Source organism: Ambystoma mexicanum, chromosome 9, assembly GCF_040938575.1.
Source record: "Ambystoma mexicanum isolate Mex_15411 chromosome 9, UKY_AmexF1_1, whole genome shotgun sequence".
Lineage (NCBI taxonomy): Eukaryota > Metazoa > Chordata > Amphibia > Caudata > Ambystomatidae > Ambystoma > Ambystoma mexicanum.
In genome coordinates this window covers 614,237,763-614,262,496 of record NC_090931.1, presented here as the reverse complement: position 1 = coordinate 614,262,496, position 24,734 = coordinate 614,237,763, and the positions used below count along the sequence as shown (strand labels likewise).

General features: G+C 43.1%; 1 protein-coding gene across 1 annotated transcript in view; it reads left to right on the top strand.

Annotated features, from left to right (window-relative positions):
• Positions 1–24,734, top strand: part of TAOK1 (TAO kinase 1) — a 1,754,180-nt gene that overhangs the window by 280,499 nt on the left and 1,448,947 nt on the right. Inside the window, exon 3 of the mRNA XM_069615276.1 lies at positions 11,126–11,197. Within this exon, the coding sequence (XP_069471377.1) occupies positions 11,126–11,197 (72 nt within the window). The remainder of the gene's footprint in view (positions 1–11,125; positions 11,198–24,734) is intronic.

The following is a 24,734-nucleotide window of genomic DNA, read 5'->3' as shown; positions in this document are numbered from 1 at the left end:
CATCGTTAAAGGTACACCCGGCAGCCATCTCGAGGTTCACAAGGAAGAGGCAGTCGTCTCCTCTATTCAGTGACAGACTGGTAAAACACTTCATGCAGGGTTTATTTCAAGCTTTTCCCCCGGTGAAACGTTTTCCCCCCGACGTGGAGCCTCAACACAGTGTTGGCAGGCTTGATGAAACCGCCTTTCGAGCCTATGGCCACGTCCGACATAAAATTCATTTCGTGGAAGTTGGCATTCTTGATAGCTATCAAATCAGCCAGACGTATCTCGGAACTACAAGCGCTGGTCGTGGACCCGCCCTACCTAAGCTTCTTTAAGGACAAGGTAGTCCTGGCAACTAACCCTATGTTCGTCCCGAAGATTCCGACGGTATATCACAAACACTCATCCGTGGTTCTGCCTACTTTCTTCGCCACTCCTTCATCGGCCGCAGAAAAAACTCTTCATACCCTGGACGTTAAGAGGGCTCTGAAATTCTACTTACATCGTACACAAGACATCAGGGCTACTCGGCAACTGTTCATCGCATATGGTCCGTCGACGAGAGGAAAAGCAATCTCTAAACAGGGATTGGCTAGATGGGTCTCGTCAACGATTGCTTTTTGTCACTCTAAGGCCGGAAGGCCACTGCAAGGGCATCCTAGAGCTCATTCTACAAGGTCGATGTGCTCCTCAACAGCGTTATGGGCTGGAATTCCGCTGACGGACATATGCCAAGCTGCGGCATGGTCAGTGCCCCACACGTTTACCCGCCACTACTGCCTTGCCAGGCAGCACGCAGACCAGGTGCAGATGGGAAGAGCTGTCCTGCGCTATCTGTTTCAGTAAGGTAAGCTCCTCCCTGTGGAGATTCTGTTGTCTACCCTCTTAAGGGCGATATACTTTATGTGGGCAACGTTATATGACTTAACTTATCCCTACGGTAGATATGCATTGTGTAGTAGGGTGAGGATATATATTGTTACATTACATTCTCACCGCCGTCTCAAGTTTTACTGCTATACAATCTATTCTAAGCATGTGAATCCTTGAAAGATCCAATGCTGGAGAAGGGAATAGTTTCTTACCTGTAACTCCATTTCTCCAGCATTGGTATCTTTCATGGATTCACATGCGCCAGTCAACCTCCCCGTATGTAATGTATGTGATACATTTAACCCTTCCTAATTTGGAGGGGCCGAAATCTGAAGGGGAGCTGCGGGGGCGGGCCTCTAATACTAGCACGGCCTGCGGAGCATGCATAGGCGGGTCCTAGAAGGACGTAGATAGGACACAAGTGTTGAAAGTTAAAGGCTATATATGTGTACCGAGGGGTTCCAGTCTGACGACTGGGAATATTCTAAGCATGTGAATTCATGAAAGATACCAATGCTGGAGAAATGGAGTTACAGGTAAGAAACTATTCCCATTTTTGACATCATCCTCATTCAAGAACCATGGCTCAGGAGCAACCCAATATGGGACGGTTTTCTGATTCACTCGCTGCCGGCACAGAAGGCTCACTTTGGGAAGCCCCAGGGTGGTCTCCTAACAGCCGTGAAAATCAGAAAGCTTCGTTCCCTTTAGCAAATTCAAGCTAAATCCGAGGCGTTCCTAGTAACGATGATCTGTGATGACAATGAACTTCACAAACAGTTGCACTGGTGATAAAAGTTTACTTTAACCCCCTATGCGGGGGTAGTTATTATAGCAGGGGACTTGAACTGCAGCTGCTTGATTAGAGGGGGATTGGGAAGATCTATATGATTGGCAGTGGGTCATCCCTCTTTCTCGTCTGTCAAGCAAAGCTAGTTGTGGTAAAATATGGTCCAATTTCTTGTCAACCTGTTCTTTCATGCAATCAAACCAACTCTTTGGGGAGCAGGGGGGTGTATGTAGGAATTCCCACATGGTCGAATGCTCTGGCTACATTGATTGATGACATTTTCATTAAGAATGTAGATGTGGAAGAGGTTGCTGACTTTAAGATTGTAAGGACAACTTTGAGTGACTATGCAATGCTGCACTTAACCCTAAGGGGTTTGTATTCGGGGGAATATTGCAGAGGTTTCAAAGGTGGGGGTCACTGGTAATCTCGGGACAGGGAGAACCACTGTAGCACAATACAGTACTAATGTAAATTCAGTGAATACAAATCTTTCTAAATGAGGAAATCTCTCCCTGAATAAGAAGATTCTGTATTCTGATCCAACAAAGTCCCCAGAAATATTGTTGAGATTGAGAAAACTGAGGATGGCAAACCCGCCTGTCCAATCGAAAATTGGTTTAACTGGGACCAGTCACACCTACGATGGGGCAATCCGAAGGCGTAAATGTCGACAGTTGACTAAGTGCACATTAACAACGTGGGAAGATAAAATTAACGGAGAAAAAAAGTTGATGACAATTCAGAATTTGGTGGTGTCCATCGAACTGAGAAATGCATTGAGACAAACCATGCTCTATTGAGGAAAATAGTTAAGCATGAAACTCGTGGGATCTGGTGTATTTTGAACAAGGGAAACTGTCATTCCACCAGTCCTCAGGAGTGTCAGAATAGTGGTGGTTTGACTTTTTCTTCGATAAATATGGGTCATTGATGGGAAAGAGCTGATGCCAAGGTTGGAAAATGATTCTCTGCACCCCCTACCCCCTAAAACCTTTTTTTCGATCAGACAGATATAAAGTTTATTATCAATAAACTCAATAACTCTCTCATATCTGGGCCGGATGGTGTGCCAAATCTTATCAAAAGTAATGTGCCCTTATGGGCAGACATTTTGTACCATCTATTCACTACCATTACGAATGATTATATCTGTCCATCCTCCTGGGCCTGTTCGATTCCTATTTTCAAAAGGGGCTAGAGAGATAACACTCCATGTTACAGACTTATCTACTTGATCGATACAAATTTCTTTTGGGCAAATTTACCAGGTTTTCCGAGGGGGCAAACATCCTAAGCCCACTTCAAATGGGCTTTAGGAGAGGAGCCGGAACACTTATTAGTAGCCTGACTCTAACAACATGTCTGGCAGATTTTGTGCCTCCGACAGGGTGTTTACTGTATGTAGCCACAATAGATTTATCAGCTGCTTTCGATAACATTAACATCACCAGACTCTGGCAAAAACTGGCTAAGTGGGGGATAGATCCGGGCCTCCTGTCGTTAATCCAACTACTGCACTCTAACAACTTAACTAAGGTGAGGTTGAATGTGTGGTGATCTATCCTGCAAGATCCGTCTCAATAGAGTTGTGCACCAGGGCTGTGTGCTTGCACCCACATTATTCAATTTGTACCTAGCGAACTTGTGGAAGAAGAGTATAGAATGGGGCTGGTTTGTCCCCAGTTTGCCTAATCTGAAACGAAGGTGCCTCACCTATGCAGATGACCTCATATTGATGGACTTTACACAAGCAGCATTACCTTGGCAACTGGAGGGACTAGAAAAACATTTAATTTCAAACAACTTGGAGCAACCCGAGTAAATTGTTATTGTTATTGTTATTTTGCACTTATATAGCGCCTTATATACCATTGGTATGGTCTGAAGGCGCTGGTAGGTTGAACGCCCTTGGGAACCGAAGTTCATATCAGTAGAGAGAGTAGAGAGAGTCAAAAAGGTGCGTGTGAGCACCGGGTATGTGTACAGCTCGTGCGGTATCGGTGTAATAGCTGCTTTCTAGCGATAGGTGTGGTGGTTGAGAGGTCAGGAGTATGTGTTCGTTCTGGCAGGATTCATCCAGATCGGATGTGGCTGCGTTAGGCCTGAGGAGAACGCCTCGCTGGGGGGTGCGTAACCAGCAGTGATTACTTAGAGTGATGTGGGGTGAGCAGCAAATGTTGATATGAGAACAGCTATACCGAATGGTGTCATAGTATCTCTGTGTTCTATTTGAGTGGTGATGTAAGGAGAGAGTAAGCGTGTTGGTGAGATATGATGGGTTACATGCCCTTTCAGAGACTTCTAAATTCACAGAGAGGTTATTGGGTACACTTCTATATTCAACTTTCCACAGGAGGCTATTGGGCGTACTTCTATATTCACAGAGAGGCTACAGGGCACACTTCTAAATTCAGGGGGGCTGTTGGGCACATTTCTAGAATCACAGAGAGGCTATTGGACATGCTAACTTTCACAATTCCATCTAAGGGTGGACATGCTAACTTTCACAATTCCATCTAAGAGTGGACATGCTAACTTTCACAGTTCTAACTAAGTGGGGACATGATAATATTCACAATTCCATCTAAGAGTGGACATGCTAACTTTCACAGTTCTAACTAAGTGTGGGCATGATAATATTCACAATTCCATCTAAGTGTGGGCATGATAACATTCACAATTCCATCTAAGAGTGGACATGCTAACTTTCACAGTTCTAACTAAGTGTGGACATGCTAACTTTCACAATTCCATCTAAGAGTGGACATGCTAACTTTCACAGTTCTAACTAAGTGGGGACATGATAATATTCACAATTCCATCTAAGAGTGGACATGCTAACTTTCACAATTCCATCTAAGAGTGGACATGCTAACTTTCACAGTTCTAACTAAGTGGGGACAAGATAATATTCACAATTCCATCTAAGAGTGGACATGCTAACTTTCACAGTTCTAACTAAGTGTGGGCATGATAATATTCACAATTCCATCTAAGTGTGGGCATGATAACATTCACAATTCCATCTAAGAGTGGACATGCTAACTTTCACAGTTCTAACTAAGTGTGGACATGCTAGCTTTCACAATTCCATCTAAGAGTGGACATGCTAACTTTCACAGTTCTAACTAAGTGTGGGCATGATAATATTCACAAGTCCATCTAAGTGTGGGCATGATAACATTCACAATTCCATCTAAGAGTGGACATGCTAACTTTCACAGTTCTAACTAAGTGTGGACATGCCAGCTTTCACAATTCCATCTAAGTGTGGGCATGATAACATTCACAATTCCATCTAAGAGTGGACATGCTAACTTTCACAATTCCATCTAAGAGTGGACATGCTAACTTTCACAATTCCATCTAAGAGTGGACATGCTAACTTTCACAATTCCATCTAAGAGTGGACATGCTAACTTTCACAGTTCTAACTAAGTGTGGACATGCTAGCTTTCACAATTCCATCTAAGTGTGGGCATGATAACATTCACAATTCCATCTAAGAGTGGACATGCTAACTTTCACAGTTCTAACTAAGTGTGGACATGCTAGCTTTCACAATTCCATCTAAGAGTGGACATGCTAACTTTCACAATTCCATCTAAGAGTGGACATGCTAGCTTTCACAGTTCTAACTAAGTGTGGACATGCTAACTTTCACAATTCCATCTAAGAGTGGACATGCTAACTTTCACAATTCCATCTAAGAGTGGACATGCTAACTTTCACAATTCCATCTAAGAGTGGACATGCTAACTTTCACAATTCCATCTAAGAGTGGACATGCTAACTTTCACAATTCCATCTAAGAGTGGACATGCTAACTTTCACAATTCCATCTAAGAGTGGACATGCTAACTTTCACAGTTCTAACTAAGTGTGGGCATGCTAACATTATGGCAGTATATCTTATTAGGATGTAAGATAGAGTGGCAATGGCTTTCAGGAGTGGAGTGATTGCTCTACTCCTCACCCACACCACACTCACGGTTTTTGGTGGTGTCTGTTAGTTGCTGGCTTTATTGGCTTCCCCTGCGGACACCTGCAGACACATCTTGGAGCCGTCTCTGTTGGAGCTGCCCTTGGCCTTGGGGCCCTTAGCCGCTGGGGGCTGCCGGGCAGAGGGCTGCCCTGGGAGGACCAGTGATAAAGATCAAGGGGCCTATCAGAGGAGGGGTGGGCGGGAGGGATGGGATCAGGAAGAGGTTTAAGAGGAGGGGAAGTGGGGGCTGACTCACTTGCTCCTAGGATGGGAAGTAGGTGCAGGAAGCGGGTCGGAGCACCGACGCTGCCTCGCCGCAACAACCATTCAGGGGCGGGGGGCGGGATGGGAGGCGGGAGGAAGGGGAGAGACCAGGAAATGGTGGCTGGGCCACGAGAGGCACACGGGGAATCTAAACATTTTTACAGTGTTTTCTTTAGGAAAAAAAAAGGGATCGCGCGCTGCTGCTCCACTCACCTTCCTTCTAGATAAGGAAATGAAGTGGGCTGCAGCGCTCGAAACGCTAGGCCCAGGAGCTGCTAGCTGTGCAGCCAATCACTTGCTAGTGGGCGCTTATGGGCTAGTGGGCGCTTATGATCGCTTCCACCCGTCAGAAGCTAAAACACTTCACCTGGTCTAAACCTGGTTATTGCTAAAACAATAACATTCCTATTAAAAGGGTCACCTCCATCTGTTACTTGGGATTGCTGATCTCAGTACTGAAGCATTGAGAGCAGTTGACTGCACGACTAGCTGGGGAAATTTGTTCCTGTATTTCGTTGCTGTTAGGCATTAAAAGTTAACTATGTGCCTTTTCACTGAGCCCCCTCATTGAGTTCTACAAAACGAAAGTGCCACCAATGGTTTTATATGGCTGAAGACTGCTAAATATAAGGGGAGAGCAATTTCTTTGACGTTCATGAAGCAAAAATTCTTAAATGAGTTTTGGGCCTTCCACTATCTACACCAGTTGCCCCCATCAGACTAGAATTGGATCTGACCTCCTGGTAGGCACAATATACTAGTCGCTAATGGGAAATCTTGAATGAGCGGATAAGTCGGCTCTAGGGTCTTTTCTTATGGCGCTGCTAGTAGCAGATTATCTTATCTAAAGAAAGTCAAAAAAACAAGTGAATCAGATGAGGGTAGACCCAGATTTGTTGGAGTCTGAATCAGAAGCAATAGTGAAGAAAGATTACTGCTTGGCATGGTATGGACCTACAAGATCTAAGTAGACTAAAGCAATATGAGGGCAAGGTGAAATTTCCATCTGTAAAACTCAGACATTGGTACCTAAGGGATTGGTACCCAAGATTTCGATTACAATGCCTTCTCCCTCCCTTTGAATACTGGACCCGAGAGTTTGCAGAATGTGTGACAAGGGACGTCAAAAATGTGTTCCAGCTTGTGCTGATTTGCCCATGTTTCTTGTCTCTGCAAATTGAAAGCTTTGGCAGATTCGTAAACTCTACATCTCCGAGCCTAAGTCAGGATCTGTGGTCTAGACTGATGACCCCGCAAACGTCATTGATTATTGCACTGAGAAAATGTTAATTATTTTCTCGGTCCTAGCAAGGGGGAGGGGAGGATCAGCGACTTGTTGCGTATAGAGGAGTCTTTGCTTGAATAAAGGTGTAAGGTCTGGTCAGAGATACCAATTCAAAGTGAACACTCGCAGAGTCCTTGGCACCATGGATTCTGTTATTCCTGACTGAATAATTTTTTGGTTTAGGCAGCTTAATTTTAATTGTTAAATCATTTCTTTTTTGCCCGGCAACATTCCTTTAGGATTTTATTGAGTTAGATGTTGTATTTCTATGTAATTTGTAATGAGAGATTTATTTTTCTTGGTTTCTTTTGTGTAAATAAAAATCAAAATCAATAGAGGGACTAGGCAGGGCTGCCCACTCTCGCCCTTAATCTTCGCCATGGCGATGGAACCCATAGCCGAAATAATAAGGCAAGACCCTGACATACAGGCGGTTAAATGCGGGGGGTGCACATATAAAATAGCACTGTATGCAGACGATATAATGCTGTTCCTCAGGGACCCTAAAAATACTTTACCAAGAGCATTAGATACTCTACAAGAATTTGCCTTGATGTCGGGCTTCAATATAAACTTCACCAAATCTAATGCTCTGAACATTACAGAGAGGGAAGAGGTTGCCGAAGACCTGGGGTCTTGATACCCACTAACATGGGAAAAAGATTCAATAGAATACCTGGGGATCCAATTAACAAAGAGCCATAAAAACCTCTACGGAGCAAACATTACCCCATTGGTAAAACAACTAAGGGAGGACCTACACAGGTGGGACACTCAGGAGCTATCCTGGTTTGCATGGATTGCTGCAATCAAAATGACCCTGTTACCACAACTACTGCACCCAGCAAGCTCGCTTCCAATAGAGATCCCCCCCCAAATTAAGCAAGGCACTACAGGGTACTTGACTTCCTTCATATGGCACAAGGGGAAAGCCAGAATACCACGAAAGGTCCTAACGAGGTCACCACCCCTGGGAGGCCTAGGGGTCCCGGACGTGGAAAGATACGCTCTGGCTGCACAAATAGCACCAATGTTGGCCTGGAAGAGAGACGACAAATCAAAGGGATGGGTGGGAATCGAACAGGGAGGGACCTCGATCCCATTAAAGGCCTTGCACGGTCTGCGGAAGGGCGACAGGGAGGCAGAGGGGCGCCTACTGGAAGCAACCAGGATCTCGCTGCAAGGTTGGGATCGGGCATTGAAAAGACGGACCATCACCCCAGGGTTGGGCCCCTATACCCCAATGGTGCATAACCAAAGCTTCACACCGGGCAAACGGCCCAGGTTTTGGAGGAACTGGGGACCGGAACAATCACTGTATTTGAAGGACTTCTTCAGGGAAGGAAACCCACTACTCTTCGAAGAGTGCAAACAGAAATTTGGAGTTGGGGAAACGGATAGGTACAACTACATCCAGATCCGGCATTGGATAGCACATAGGGAAATCCAGAAAGCAGCTACAAGGGAACCAGTAGGGCTGGAACTAACGCTACATGAAGGGGATGAACCGGGAGCTGTCTCCAAACTATACAAGTTGCTTGACAAAGCTCAGTTGAGTGACACCTTCCCATATATGGATAACTGGGCGAAAAACATAGGCGAACCCATCACTGAGGAGGAATGGTCCCAAATATGGACAAGAGCACGAAAAGCCTCCACATGCACAGCGGTTAGAGAAGCTGCGCACAAGATTTGCTTTAGGTGGTACTTGACCCCTCACAGGCTGCACAAAATGAAACCTAATTACCCTCCCACATGCTGGAGAAACTGTGGAGGCAATGGAGATCTATACCACATGTGGTGGTCCTGCCCGAAGGCGGCAATGTACTGGAAGGAAACCCTGGGCCATATAAAAGATATCACAGGGAAGCAGCTGCTAGCGGCACCCAAAACTATACTCCTGGGCACAACGGTGGAAGACATATATGCGGCAACAAGAAACAACGCTACGCTCATCACCCACCTGCTAATGGCAGCTAAGATGAGACTGGCACAGGCATGGAAAAACCGTGAAGGCCCAATAACAGCATGTTGGTGGGTAAAGTCATGGAATGTAATAGCCATGGTGAAGGTGGGGGCCCTGAGAGACAGGAAATACCTAAAATTCAGAGCTATCTGGGACCCCTTCTTCGGCTATGTTGGAGTCCGAGAAGCATACTTCTTCAGGCCAAACCTGCTGAGAGCAATTCACAACTGAAGACGAACAAACCAAGCACAGGAGCTGCGATGCTATGCAGTGGGCCCCCACTCAGAACACAACGACTCTTACCGACGTCAGAGGAACTGATCCATGCCAATGGGAACTGGGAGCGGAAAGGGGTTAGGGGAGGGGGGGGGGGGTTTACGGTTAAGTTATTTTCTGATGCTATACCAAAATTGTAATTCCTAAAATGGAGATTGGGCCACAATAATTGACTTGCACTAAGACATACCACTGGCCTAAGATAACGCCTGAAAAGAGTGTATCTTCTTTCTTTCCTTCTTTCTGTTTCTTCTCCATTGAATAAATAAAGTTGGCTGGAAAAATATGGGATCTACTAGGCCCAGGAAAACTAAGAGCTATGCCGGAGGGGAAACTCCCAAAGTTTATGCAAACTCGGAGCCCATCTTTGGATTATGTTCGCACATAGAGCATATGGGTTGTTTTTTTTTTTTTTTCTCCCTTTCTCCTTTTTCTTTTCTCCTGGTCGTATCCCTTCTCTTTCAATACTTTTTGCCAATTAATTAATTCTTCCTTTCGTCAATTGCGGTTGTATAATGAACTTTGTGAATATCTGATGTGTTTTATGAAATTAAAAGATGCACTGGGAAAAGAAAAGGGGAATGAATTATGAAGGAGTACGAATTGCTATGTTATGAATTTATTTGTTTAAAAATCAGTAAAATAAGTTATAAAAAAAATATACGTTTGTATAGGTAAACGCAAATAAAAACAAAAAATGAATTATATTTATGGAAAATTACCTCCTTTTTCACACTTGTCGCGAGGTGTGGGAAGTATGCTGAGTTAGGAAGTTAAAAAGCTGCCTGCGGTTGTTGAAGTTTACTTTTTAAATCCTTGGTAGCATTTACATAGGGATTAGATTGATCAGCTTGTATTATGTGTTGATCTGTGATGATGAAAGTGGAAAGGCAAGAGATGCTTGTTAAATATGGGCTTTCTCAACAGTACTGTCTTGGGAGGATAGCTCAGCAGCAACATGCTCGCCTTGGAAGCAAGACGACATGGAGCAGCACAGGTTTTATCCCTGGGTCCACGCTTAGAAACCTCTGGGTATTAAGCACGTTATAAATAACATATCATATCATAGTTAAATTCGAAGGTTAACAATTGTTTTATTAATGAATACACTCACCATTTCTTGGAAGCACCAGTGATTTTGTAAGTTAAAGAACATAATTGGTGCTAAGTGATGGAGCTGTCACAAAATGGCACCTTAATTCATACTGCCTTAAAATGAATTTCAAACGCAATCCTTGAAAATACATTGTATTTCAAAGAACACAAATATATTACAAGTCAATGATAAGTACAGTTTTAGCACGAATGTATAGCTTTCGTTATTTAGAACAGATTGATACTCATTTGTTGCTTTGTCATAGCTTAAGTGCATTTTAAAAATCCAATGAGCAAATACATTTTATGAAATTGCAGAAGTGGGTGCAGCATGGACACTGCAGGGGCGTGTGCATGTGTTAACCAGCACATTGAGAGCTATTTGAAGGTGATGAGGAACTTCCACCAAATGTGCATATGAACAGATTTTTCATTGGGTCTTATGAATAGAGCAACATTTTTAACAAATCTTGCAAGCAAATGGGTGCTAAATTATCAGAAATATTTTCTTACACTAAGTAGGCATATTGAGGATAAAAGCTAGTTGGTCTGCAGTTTACATGTTTTTAAACAAAAAATCTTTTTTTTTCTTTGATGCTGCAGGCACGTGATGTGCGCACCAATGAAGTGGTGGCCATCAAGAAAATGTCATACAGTGGAAAGCAGTCCACCGAGGTATGTACAATGTGAAAATAACATTAACTGTTGGAATAACTTTAGTATTACATGAATATTTATTGAGATATGTGCTCCAAATTGGCCAGTCATGTCCTGCCTGTCCCCAGTGTGTAGAAGGTGTGGTCTTTTGTACAACGCAGAATAATGAGTCAATCTGTGTTGACCATGGGAACCTTTTCTGAAAGGGCTCACTAATGTGTTCCCTCCGTCACCTTTCCAGGTGCCCGTTTGGGATTTGAACCTTGTTCTCAAGTTTGCATTCTTGTCCTTTGAGACTGTTAACCCTTAAAACTGTATTTTTAGTTGCGGTCACTTACGCTCGCAGAGTGAGTGAGTTAGAGGCACTTTCAGTTAAGGCACCCTTCACTGTGTTTCATAAGGACAGGGTTGTCCTTGGAGTTCGTCCTTCCTTTCTTCCAAAGGTGGTGTTGGAATTTCATTTGAGCCAGAAGGTGGTTCTTCTGGCATTTTATCCTCCTCTGCATCCTGGTAAGGACGAGGAGAGGCTCCATAGGTTAGATCCTAGGAGAGCTTTAAGTTTCTACATTTCACGCATGTCCCGGGTCAGACTGGACGATCAGCTCTTTATTGGTTACACTGGAAGGCGTTTGGGACAAGCTGTGACTAAGCAGACTTTGTCTAGGTGGATTATCTTGGCAATTTCTGAATGTTACCACCTGGCTGGTAAGGATCCTCCTGTAGGCTTATGGGCCCATTCGACTAGGGGTATGGCTGCCTCTACTGCCCTGCAGAGGGGTGTTCCTATTCGTAACATCGGTGATGCAGCCACTTGGGCTTCGGTCCATACTTTTGTACGTCACTACTCCCTTGATCCTATCCATGGGCAGGATCTGGCCTTTGGCAAGGTGGCCCTTTATCTGCAATTTGATTGGGCATTCTAAATTTGTATATTCTAAATTCTTTTCCCACCTCCTTACGTTGTTACTGCTTTGGGAGTCTGTCATAGATATGGAATATGTTGGAGGACCCAATACCCTCGAATAACAAGTTACTCTCTTACCTGGTAACGTTCTTTCGATGGGTTGGTCCGACGACGTATTCCATATCGCTCCCTCCCTGCCTTCCCTGCTACAGAATTACTTATGTGATTGCAGCTTACGTTTCCGCAAGGCTTTCTGTGGTCATATTGGCAGTAGATTGGTGCCACACGTTCTGGGAAAAAACTACAACTGAGGCAATGGGCGTCGTGCGTCCTACTTATAACATCCTGTGACGTCGGCTCGACGGAGGCCCTCGAGGACTGCGTATCGACGTCGACGCAGGACGCCGAAAGATTTTCCGAAGCAGCACAGCTGTGGTGATTACGGTCCTAGATATGGAATACGTCGTCGGACCATCCCATCGAAAGAACGTTACCAGGTGAGAGAGTAACTTGTTAATCTGTAGAATCGAGGTGTATAAGGACTCCACATCCATTGTTTCAAGGAAGTCCCCTGATATCTCTAGGCTCTGTGTGATTTTGATCATTGCAGTCGAGTCTATTTAAGAAGGCATTTTCTCTACAAATGGTTTTAGGAAGTATTCCACATAAATGGAAATAGGCTCTAATAGCGAGTCAATGGGTCTACCAGGCGGCTTCCTAAGATGTTTATGCATCTTGGGTAAAATGTAAAAGGCTGCCAGTTTTGGATGCACTTTATTTGAACACAACTTTCTTCTTGGCATATCCACAATTCATTTTCTGTGTGCAACATGAGGCTTTTCACCTCCTCTTGTAATCTCACAGTTGGGTCACACTCTAATTTGGTGTATGATTCCTCATCTCCCAGAAGACGTACGCATTCTGCATCATAATCACTAGTCTGCATAGTCACGCTTCCGCCCCCTTTATCTGCAGGTTTAATCGTGATACCTGGGGTGTCAGTTTTTTCTAGCTAGCTCTTTCTGGTCTAGTCAAGTTGTCCTGAGCATAGTTTTTCTTATCAATCATCTTCATGACCTCACAGGTCACTCTGTTCTCAAATGTCTCAGGCGTGCGTAGGTGGATTAAAGGTGGATTTAACCCTCAATCCAATCACACTGAGTTTTTTCACCTGGGTCTCTTTCCACTGCACCACAATTCTTGGGAAAGAAGGTTTGAAAATATTTCAGATGAATGTTTCTATAAAATCTGTGCAGTTCAAGTTCCGTGGTAAAGTGATCTGCTTTCACCACTGGTACAAAATATAAACCTTTCGACAGTAAGGCCAGTTCTGTATGGCTCAGAACAATGGTAGATAAATTGAAAATAGGTATCGTATCCTGATCCCTTATTGATTCTGGTACCATTGTCTGGTCCTCATTCCTGGGCTCTGTCGCAGAAGTCCCCTTTGGTTTCGTCCCTGAAAACCCTGTTGTTGCTGGCCTCTTGCTTGGTTGTTAGTACTGGGGCCCTGTTGGTTGATCAGGGATGGGCCTGATCTGCTAGAGAACCTGATGTGTTAGAAAAAGAAACATATTTATTGTTTCTACTGGGCGTCTGTCCAAATACCGGATCTGTAAAAAAAACCTTCTCTTAGAAAAGGGTAAGTTTTATATTCCTGATAATTAGCGACATCTTTTTGTAATTTAAGAATGTTTCGATCAATTTTAAGCTGCTTGAATTTCTGGATCTCTTGCTCGAGATCCTCCAGTTATTTCTTACCATCCTTAATGTTCTTGTTCTCTAGAAACAGCTTCTCCAGGTCTGCCAGCTCTTCCGCCTGGTTTTTTCTCTTCCTCTGCCGTTTCTATAAGGTCTTCTGAAATTTGGGGTTGTCAACAAATATTCTCTGGATGTTCTTGATCTGTAGTCCCTCAGGAATAATACCCGCCTTGAGATACTCAAGCATAAACTTAACATGAAGCTCAGTCCTGGTAAGTTTTTTTCATTTTTTGTTAGTTTCTCAAGGTCAGCTTGACCACTAGTTGTAGTTATTATTGTAGGAGCATTAATAGTGCTGGAGTTTCCAGGAGCTTCTTATAATGCTCATCTGAAAATGAGAAGATATTTACCTTCTCCATTATTCACTGTTTTTTTACTAAACCTATTCGGTTTTTCCCAACAGCTGTGGGCTGTGCTTACAGTAAAAATCAATAATGTAAGAACCAATCGTACGCCTTGTGCAAAGAAAGGCAAACTGGAAAGCAATACCAACATCTCTTTACAGAAAAAATCACTGGATTTTGGGATATGGCTCCAAATACTAATAAAGCTAATACTCTGGCTCCATTGTCTGGTCACAGGGATTGACACTACACTTGTAGCTACAACTCCCTTAATTAGCAAACACAATATTATTTCATATAGTTTTACCTCAATGGACAACAGTGGTTCATTACTCAACATTAACGTTAGGGTGTACCTCTGTTTTTTCTCAAGGGAATCTGTTTCAAAAGCGGCCCGTCCACATGGGCTGTTTTAGTCATACTGCTGGCTCTTCTGAATCGAAGATCTCAGGTTTAATTATTAGTGTACCTTCCACTGGTCCTTTTCACCAAGAGCTGTCGTGTGACACCCTGTGCTTCTTGAAACTCAAAGTATCCTGAGTGTGTGAGTTATTGAAGTAGAAAGTGAGGCTTTGCGAGACAAAGTTGATGAAACATCATAGTGATGTATGCAAATAAGTAGTACAGCATGTATTCATAGCCCCCAAGTTCAAATCAAGAAAGGTCAAATGTTGTTTTAACATTGGTTTTTGAAATATAGTAAAAGCAAGTTTTTTTTACCTGGACTTAAAATAGTGACATTTACTCCACAAATAATCAATTACACATAATGACGTAGAAATGTTACTCGTAGATATTCATCGATAGATCAATATAATCACATTGAATTAAGATATGGCAGTACAGTGATACATAATAGACTTGTGTAAAAAAGATAAAATAGAAAAATTAAGAAAATAGTGGAAACAGAAAGAAGACTGTTTTCTTGTTTCAATCTGTTCCCTTATATGGGTAAATAATAATTCTTACCGGCTTTTACTTTAAATTGAGGCCATTTTCTTCGGCCACGTCTACTTCTTTCCTATCCTCCAATCTCAAACAATAAATTATACAAGTATTGGAAGCTTTTGGCCTTATTTTGTGCCGCTGGTTGTTGAACAAGAATCCTCTGGGACTAGTCGGAGAGATTGTTGAGACTTATACTCTGCCTTTGTTATGGCAAGAGAAGTTTTCGGGGTTATTCATTGGTCCTGTATTGTGCCTGTATTTGGTGGAACGGGGTTGTCGGGGTCGTTGTTTAGCCAATTTGAAAAAGATAGGGAACACATCTAATTTAGTGTCTCGGAGCTGTTAACTCCTGATCAAAATGTCTCCAAAAAGCATCACGTTTCGGCGGTCTGTGGGTGCTTAATTGCTGTCTTTGTCAGGGTTCCGTGTTGAAGACCCTGTAAAAGACTTATACAGTGTATAAGTGGAGATATACTACATAATGTGCCTGGAAGCCCTACGCACTCCAAACCTATTCAAAACACCTCTGGCCACCAGTGGTCTATTTACATGCCGGTGCTCTATCCCATTCCTTGAACCAGCACGGACAGTGGAGGGCCACCCGCAGCTGTTTTGCGTCACAGGAGGTGTTTGCAATGTCCTGCCTTAATATATCTTGCTGCTCTGAGGTATGGTGTTCAGGTCATCAAAGCCCCTTCTTTAGTCATCTTGTGATCCTTTGTGGTGGATCAGAATCAATGAACGGATAAGCCTCCGTTATTTGTGTTCTGATCTAAGTATAATAACTTTACATTTACATCATGATCAAATGGCTACCTCCTTTTTGTGTTGCTTTTTGTATCTGCATGTATAAATGGTCTCCTCTATATAGTCTTCCACAGGGAGGATAGTATTTTGGAGCCCTTCCTCTGGGAAGCCCTGAAATGTGCACTACATATGGCTGGGCATACCTGCTGTTTCCTTCTGATCCGTGCCGTCTGTCCAGCCCGCTTGTATCTAATGTCTAATTTGTGGTATCTTCTGGAGGGTCCCCTCCTTTGTGTCTGTAAGAACAGGGATTATGCTCATGCGAGTTATGCATCTTGCATGGCCACTGCGTTGCCGAGGGTTAGAAGGCTTATCGTTGGGAAATACTGCATGTCTCCCTGTATTTAATTATGTGCATCTATCATTACCAGTGTGCCAATGTCAGATTTGTGTGACTTTCCCTTGGCTAGGGTACCTACAGTGTTGTTGGAATAGTTGCTTGTACTGCACTTACCTGTTGTGTCCTCTGAGTTGCTTCCTCAGCCCCCCGGTGTTCGCTTGTGGCTGCAGAGCGCTGCTCAGCGGGACTCGGTTTGTTTTGTATCATTGTCATGGAGCACGGGCCTTAAGACACTGCTGTCAGTCGGCCGCGTTACTGCAGACATTGTTGTCATAGTAACCAGGCAATGTCGGTCCTTTGCTCCACTCGCGTCTCTTTGCGGTTCCACGTAATGCAGGTCCACCCGTTTCAACTTCGTGCTTGTAGTTATTTACTTGCTACTTGGGCTTACTAGCACAGGCACCCCGTACTGCCTCCTTATTAGTAATGATCTTGAATCAAAGAAATCATCATATTCCTGTTTTCCATCCAGGTATAAAAAAACATGGCGTTGTTGTAAAGTCACTGCATTGTTGCAGGCATCGGTTATCATATTGATCACTTAGCGTCTCGTCTATGTGGGTGTCTGCGTTTTGGCGTTCTGCCATCTTCAAGTAAATACTCTGAATTTGGTGACATGCTGCGGGTGCACATTTGCATTGTTGACCCGAGTTATCTCCTTATTGTTAACTTTATGGACTTCATGGTCCTGTATTGTGTACAAGTGTGTGGTCCTTCTGCTACTTTGCAATCGCAGCCCTCACCTTGTACCATGGGCAAGTCTTATAGTTGTGACACCAGGGGTCATGTCATGGGGTATGTGGTCTGTCCTCCTATTCGGATACTCTGGAAGGACGGTCCCGGACAGAGATGTTACTGGGGTCTCTCGCCCAGGTCTAAATGTGTTCATGTTCGTAATTATTAGACATGTATACAGTTGGCTATTCTGAAGAATACCTTCCCAGGTGTTAAGCAAACAATGACAATCTCCTCGATGTTTGTTCCATACGCATGCTTTCTTTTGACATCTATGCTGTGTTAGCTGTTATTGTTCCCTAGCAGATGTTCACTTAAAAACTGCAATACGTTGGACCAGGTCCTTAGGTGATGGTTTGAGGGTCTCTGAGGGGAGTCTGTTGAGCAGTGTTATTTCCATGTGTGACCGGCCGGAAGATCTCATTTAGACCCTGTTTATAGGTATCCAGTGAGACTCCATTTCAAGCAAGCTTTTCTGGATGTTTGCAACTTCTTTAACTTTTTCTACCACCCACCATAAGATGATATATGGTGTGTGATTTGCTTCCAAGTAGTAGTTTACAAGGGGGACTGTGAGTTTCTTATAGTTGATTTTTGATCGATGCTCAGATATCCATGTGTTGGCTGTACCCGTTGTTTGTCCTATATAGCTTAAACCACACATACTGTATTCAATAGCTAGCTTGGCTAGTTTTACAGTTTGTGATTGTTTGGTCCCTATCAGGAATGATTGCATTTTCACAGTAAATTGACGTGCTACACAGCTTCTGCATGGATAATGTCCTTTGAGTTGGCCTAGGTTCCAGAGACCAATGTTGGAGGTATACTGCCGCTATAGGATTATACTAAGTGCTCCCGAATGTTCTTTGCCCGTTTTGTATGCAAACCATGGTATAGGGTCATCAGACAAGTTCAATTTGGCTAACGGCCAGTATTTCTGTATGATTTTCTTAAATTGGAAAGTGTGAATCCCATGTGTGCTGACACATGTCGCACTATCACTGGTAGTGGTGGTAATTTCCTGATCTGGTTGGAGCAAACTCTACCGGTTGGTGAATCTGGCCTGTTTCTTTGCATGATCCAATTGCCTTTTCGGCTAACCCCGTGATCTTAGACGTGTGGACAAAGTTTCTGCATGTCTGAAATAGTCTGCCAATGAGATGCAATTCCTACATATACGCAGAAATTGTCCGTATGGCAAGTTTTTCTTTGGTGTGGGTCGGGTGATTACTCGCACAGTGAAGTAAGGTGTTGCGATACGTTGTTTTGCAATTTAAGTCGCATTCTAGTGTTCCTTCATTGTGTCGAATAATGAGGTTCAGAAAGTTGATCTTCGAGTTAATATGCGCCATCGTAAATTGGATATGTTCACTGCAAGAGTTAATCCATTCCCAGAATGTTTGTAGCTCCTCCTTTGTTCCTGCCCAGACAAAGATCATAGTCTATATACTTTACCAGTGTATCACGTGTTTCTTCCACCTGTTCAGATTTGAGAAAATAGTCACTCTCATACTTGACGGTAATATAGGATTTCAAGGCTGGGTGCGAAAGCCACACCTATAGCTGTTCCCTTGGTTTGTAAGCATGTTTGATTATTGAGCATAAAACAATTCTTACAAAGTGCAATGGTCACCTTGGTCACTTGTGAGACATTCCCTAATGCAGTCAATAGCTGCATCCTGTGGGATACTGCTGTACAAAGACTTAATGTCCATTGTCAGCAGTTCATGTTGTAGTGGATTGAATTCTAGCCCTTCAAATACCTTAATCGTGTGGGTGGTATCCCGCAAGTAGGTGGTTCAAATACTAATAAAGCTAATACTCTGGCTCCATTGTCTGGTCAACCAGGGATTGATACTACACTTGTAGCTACAACTCCCTTAATTAGTAAAAACCCAATAACAGTTTTTTTTATATATTTTTACCTCTAAGGACTACACTGGCTCATTACTCAACCTTTGCACCAATCTAAAAAGAAAAGCCCTGGGAATGGACATGGCCTGCAACACTAGTAGTCAAACACTTGCTGCAAACCCGTCAGCAACTCCTAACCTCGAAGATTGGTCTCAACCTCTATGAATTCATTTGAGGATAGCAGCGAAGAGGCTGCCTTCGCCTCACTTGAAACTACTGTGATACATTACTCAGTGACCCACCTCGTACCACATATAGCGTACTATATTCTTGCACGATTGGAGGCACTGCCGAGCTTATGCTCAAGTATGCTGAGGAACAATATGTGCAAAAACACACTAACCATGATCTCAATACTATCTTATGCCCCAGCATGCCCATATTCGATCAGCAATTTATGAAAAGGAATTGAAGACCCTCTCAAATGAACATAACAATCCCTCTGGTAGTGCTGACTCTTTACATCTCGGAGGAGGAAGCTCTGGAAGCCAACAATGCCATAGACTCCCTAAACATAGCTGTGACTACTGAGGAGGACGTCATCAAGGCCCTTTGCAATGAAATATCAATGATTGATAGCTCCCAGACTGAACATACTGAAAACAAGTGCAAGCATATTATGAACCTCAGAGAGGGCTCAAGGCATTTCTGAATAATTCAACCACTGAACTTACTCTAAGTAATCCTGTACGCGTAAGGTGTACTCACCCTCCAGGAACTACTGTATTGCAAAATAAGCAGGGGGAGGGCACCACAACGAAGGTTTCACTGAAAGGTCCGATTGACAAATTGGCACGACCTCGAGATATGTTGACCAGTATCCAAGCTGTATCAAGATGTACCGGTTCAAAGTCTAGGAGCATCACAAATGGTAATCCTCAGGTGCCTTTATCACTACATCTGGGACCCATAACGACTTATTGTACAAGACTCCTATGTGTCGCCCTTCTTTTCTGAAGAACCCTCATAAAGACTTGGTTGTTGGTCATAGTCAGAAATACAGCTATATTCCAATTTGCGCACACTGTTAAAGCTGAAAGAAATCTCCTCTACAAATGATAGCCCTTTTCTTAATTGTTGCACTCTTGTTTGTATGTGGAAATCATTGCCATGTCTGTCAACTATTTGCAGCAGCGGTTTGCGTAGAATTAAACTACATAAATGGGACTCTGCAGAAAATTGGGTATTCATTGAAGCACCTCCGCAGCCGTGGCAGAGCTAATATACATGTATGGATATCCTGAAGTCTCTGGGCTTCTGCCTCACTACACCTACGAATGGAAGCGAACGCAGGGAACAGGGACCACCGATAATATAAGATAATGGTCTTGGAGGGGGAGCTTGCTACTAACAGTGATCATGGGACTGCTGTTAATAAATGTGGGTGTGGGATCGGTCAGTCACTTATTAAGGGAAACTGAGCTCTGCACAATGCTGGGTCCGTCCTCTGGATGTGGTGGAATACTCGTGGTTTCAGATCATTCCTTTTACATCTATTGGGGATCCAATACATCGGGAAGCGTGACATTGTTGTTACAGGAAACCTGGTCCACCGAAGCATTTTTAAAATTGATGGATATGATGTACTCTATTCCCATGCAATTAAAGGAGATAAAGGTCGACCTCAAGGAGGGTTGGCTATCGGAGCCCAGGTCAAATACTCGCTAGCAGCATTCAATGCAAAAACCACCTCCTTTTATTATTGCTGCAACACTATTGGACGGAACTGCAAAGACCCTAATTATAAAAATTTACAACCCACCAGGGGGAATTTTCACCAATGAAATTATTAATAACATTGAGTAAATTCTTGAAAAATTGAATTATGCCCGAATGTCAAAATTGTGGTTGGTGTAGATCTTAATGCTCCTAAACTGATGCACTGTATCTACCATATCGGAGGATACAGTTACTCAGTGTGGCAAGGGAAAGCTGACTGCATATAATGTGGGATCTAATTGGAATCAAATATTTGAAAGCTGACTTTTGCTTAAGTAGCAAAAATAATAATGGTGCTCCCAGACCGACCTGGAGTAATGGGGCTTGATCCTCATGCATTGATTATATCCTGGTTGATAGAACCACCTGGGATTACTGCATTAATTTAAATACATTTATTTCACTTAGTGTCCATGCCATCTTTAGCTGGTCTACCACACACAGAATCCTACGCTACATTAATGCATGTGCCACTGCTAATATACAGGGAAATTGTATTATTTGGAGTGAAATTAACCGGACCTAGAGTAGGCAATTTTGGGCATTACAATGAACCAACTCTGGGCATTACAAAGAAAAAGAAAAGATCTTATTAACCCATCGCTCAACTAAGTACAAAAACTTGTTGCGTAACTACAAATCCTCTATCAGATATGTGGCAACTGGAAGCTGGTATTTAGACTCCTTCAAAGCAATGATAATAGAAAGTTTTGGAATATGGTTAGAATATTCTTAGATGGCCACTGTGAAATGGAGCTTAATCCCATCAGCATGCACACTTGGTCTGAAGCTATTTCAACACTTTTCTATAGTCACACGTCTATTGAGAAATTATACACCTACCCCTGACACCATTACTGGTTTTGAAGCAGAGGATATTGGAATAATAGTCCTTGAACAGTTCCCGGGCACCTGGCCCGGTAATGCTGTCCAATATTATATTCAAGGATAATACTCCCTTCTGGTCCTTTATATTGGAGAAATTGTATTTTAGGATATTGAAATCAGGGTTGATCCCTGAAAAGTTGGAGGAAATCAATACTTATACTCATCTTTAAGAAGGGGGATCAGACTAATCCTAGTGATTACAGATTACTAGCCATGCAAGATATTGGCTCAAAAATCTTTTTTACTATCCTCTCTAAGAAGCTCTCGAAGTAGGCCCTTTCAGTTAACCTACTTTTCCCCGTTTCAAACTGGAGTTCGGAAAGGCCATAGTACACTTCACAACACAAGCCCACTACACGCTATTATAACATTGTTTCTTAATGACATTGCCAGCAATTTATATATTTGCTGTGTGGATTCCACCAAAGCCTTTTAACACTGTCTCGTTCCAGACGTTGGTCTAAATTGGACAGCTGGGGCATCGACCCCACACAGCCGTATTTTCTGATCTCTCTCTGCTCCAAAACATCAGTGATGATACCAGAAAACCAATCGGGTGAATTCACAAATACCGAATGACTCTCGCCTTGAATTTGTTGATAGCTATATCTATCTGGGTGCTCCTATCACTAGTAAACCGACAAAGAACTATTATGGAGACATTGTGAAGACAAAAATCTAGAATAAATGGATAGTATTAAGACGTTTTATCAACAGTAGGGGGTGGCCTAATATTGAGGGACTAGCCTCTATTTCCTGAACTAGTATTTTACCGGGGATCATTTATGGTTTGGCAGTCCTCCATGAGCCTATGCTAAGGTGGATAGAAAAATGTGAGGGTACAATTTTTAACTATTCCCCGAGTGCCCTCTGTCCCTGTGTAGGCACAAAGTTGCAAGTTCAGTGTCCCCTCTATTCACGCTCTGTGGCTTCTCCAACGCTTACAACTTTTGGGGATATTTACATGTCCCCCCTAGTGTGAATATTTTTTGTTACCTTACCAGATTTTATCGACAGACTGGCACAAATCTATTTTTAACTCCATTAAGAGCAACAGCTATTAATCATTTGAACAAGCTTGATGTAGAGCTTGAATTGATTTTAATGCCTAACTTATGTAATATTTTAAAGAAGAAAATTAATGATTTTGATTTTATATCTGATATCGACCATTTAATAAGCTAATATATGAAACTTACAGTACTCGGAGCTTCTGACGCAATCATCGCTCTAATTTATCTGACTGTACTATGTTCGTAAAATATTCCTAGATTCATTACATGCTTGCGTTTTAATATTCTTCAGTCTAGGGAACATACTGGGCGATGGACCAAATTGGTACGTAACAATAGGATCTGTCGTCTTTGCAAAATGGAGATTGAGACTGCCTGACACCTGCATACCTTGTGTCCCTCACTTATGAGCTGTTATATGAGAGGCTACTGTGAGCTTGTCTTGGATATCAGATCTATTGAATGCAAACAATTTTGGAGTATGATGTTTGGGGCTGAAACTATTGTTACTTCTGCAGTGGCATACTGTGTGTGGAAAGAAGCTGTGCATGCCATCTCTTCTCTCTCATCTCTTAAATACTTCAATTATATTTGTCAATTTTATTTACTGAAGATATTTGCAAAAGCCCTACTTAAATGAGTATTCTGTTTGAATTTTACTTTGTAACTAAATGTTCAGCAGGTTTGTATTGACAATATGCACCAAATACATTTTTTTTAAATACTTTTTTTTAGTGCTTGATCCTCAGTTTGGTGGGGGGTCCATTTTCTATCTTTAACTTGAAGTCACCACAAGTGATAAACCAATACAGAGTGTCCCTTTTGATTCGATCAAGGTTTCCAAAGCACCTTTAAGGTCCCTCAAAGCTGTAATAACCAGGTTTTTGTCGGTTAAAAACATTGCCTAAATATAGTACAGGGTTCCCTTTATCCGTTTATAAAGATAGAAATTGCACATTCAAAGTCATATATTTAATATACAGATGTGGTAGGCGTTGCCGGAAGCGGGCTCTGATACAGTGACCTTTGAGGTGCGGCTTGACATGTAGCTATGCTGCAAGTAGCATCCAGAGGTTCTTTCCTCTGATCTCTCGGATTTGCAGCGAGGGACCGACAACCTGGACCGATAAGTATGCGGTACCCTTTCAAAGTGTTGAGTATCGTCTGTGCTAACTGTAGTCTCACTGCGATCCTGCAGCCACTGCTGTTCTGCAGCTTGGACACCCGGAGCGGAGTGTTTGCATGCCTCACATGTATTCTCCAACGGCTTCCTGTAGTCTGTGGAGCTCACTGCTGCCTGCTTACAGCTCAACGATAGCGGTTACAGAGATGGAGCTAAAACGCAGTAAGTGGCTAGTCTCCGAGCTGCATGTTCCGAGTGCGGATTCATTAGTAGGTGAATATATATACCACATAGTGCATAATGCATATACTGCACGCACTTGTATATTTCTGCAGATTACTTCTAGCGACTTGTCACCGACAATATAGATAATACCGGTGACATAATTTCTGGTCACGGTCTCGGCTGCACCCTCTTTTTGACAGATTTCTAAGGACATTAAGCACCAGGAACCTTGGTTATAGAAAATCTCTTACCTCATTGTTTCTTCCCCTTACGCCTAGTGACAATGATGTCAAAATCTAAACAAAAGGCTGTAAAAAATGTGACAAAGGCTGCAAGTTGATCTGGGCCTCCTCCCCCCACTGTGTCTGGCTAGACCAGCTAAAACAACTCTACAATACTCTCAAACTACTATAATGTGGGCACTTAGGAGCCACACGCTAGAGGATAGGGCCTCTACCAACACCCTGGCAGTGGGGAGGGGAAGACCAAGGAGAGCTTGAGTCCCCAATCGCCCCGCTACAGACTGCCACAGACCCTCGGAGACATGGATCAACCCAACTTGAGTCGCCCTCTGATGCTGCACCGTTATTACTGGGTTTGCAATCCCTTCTTAACTCCCCACATGGGTTTTGGTTTGGCTGTTTGCCCTAGAGGACCTGGGACGCTCGAGGTAATTAGCTGAATCGAGAGAATTGTGAGAACGTTGATTGTTAACTCCGCTGCCATTCTATCTCCTGTTAAGTACCAGGGGAGTGGGAGGGGGGGGGGGGGAAATCCTCCACCCTCCCAAAAAATGACAGCCAGAAAGTACAGGAATGCCAACTGGGGACACTG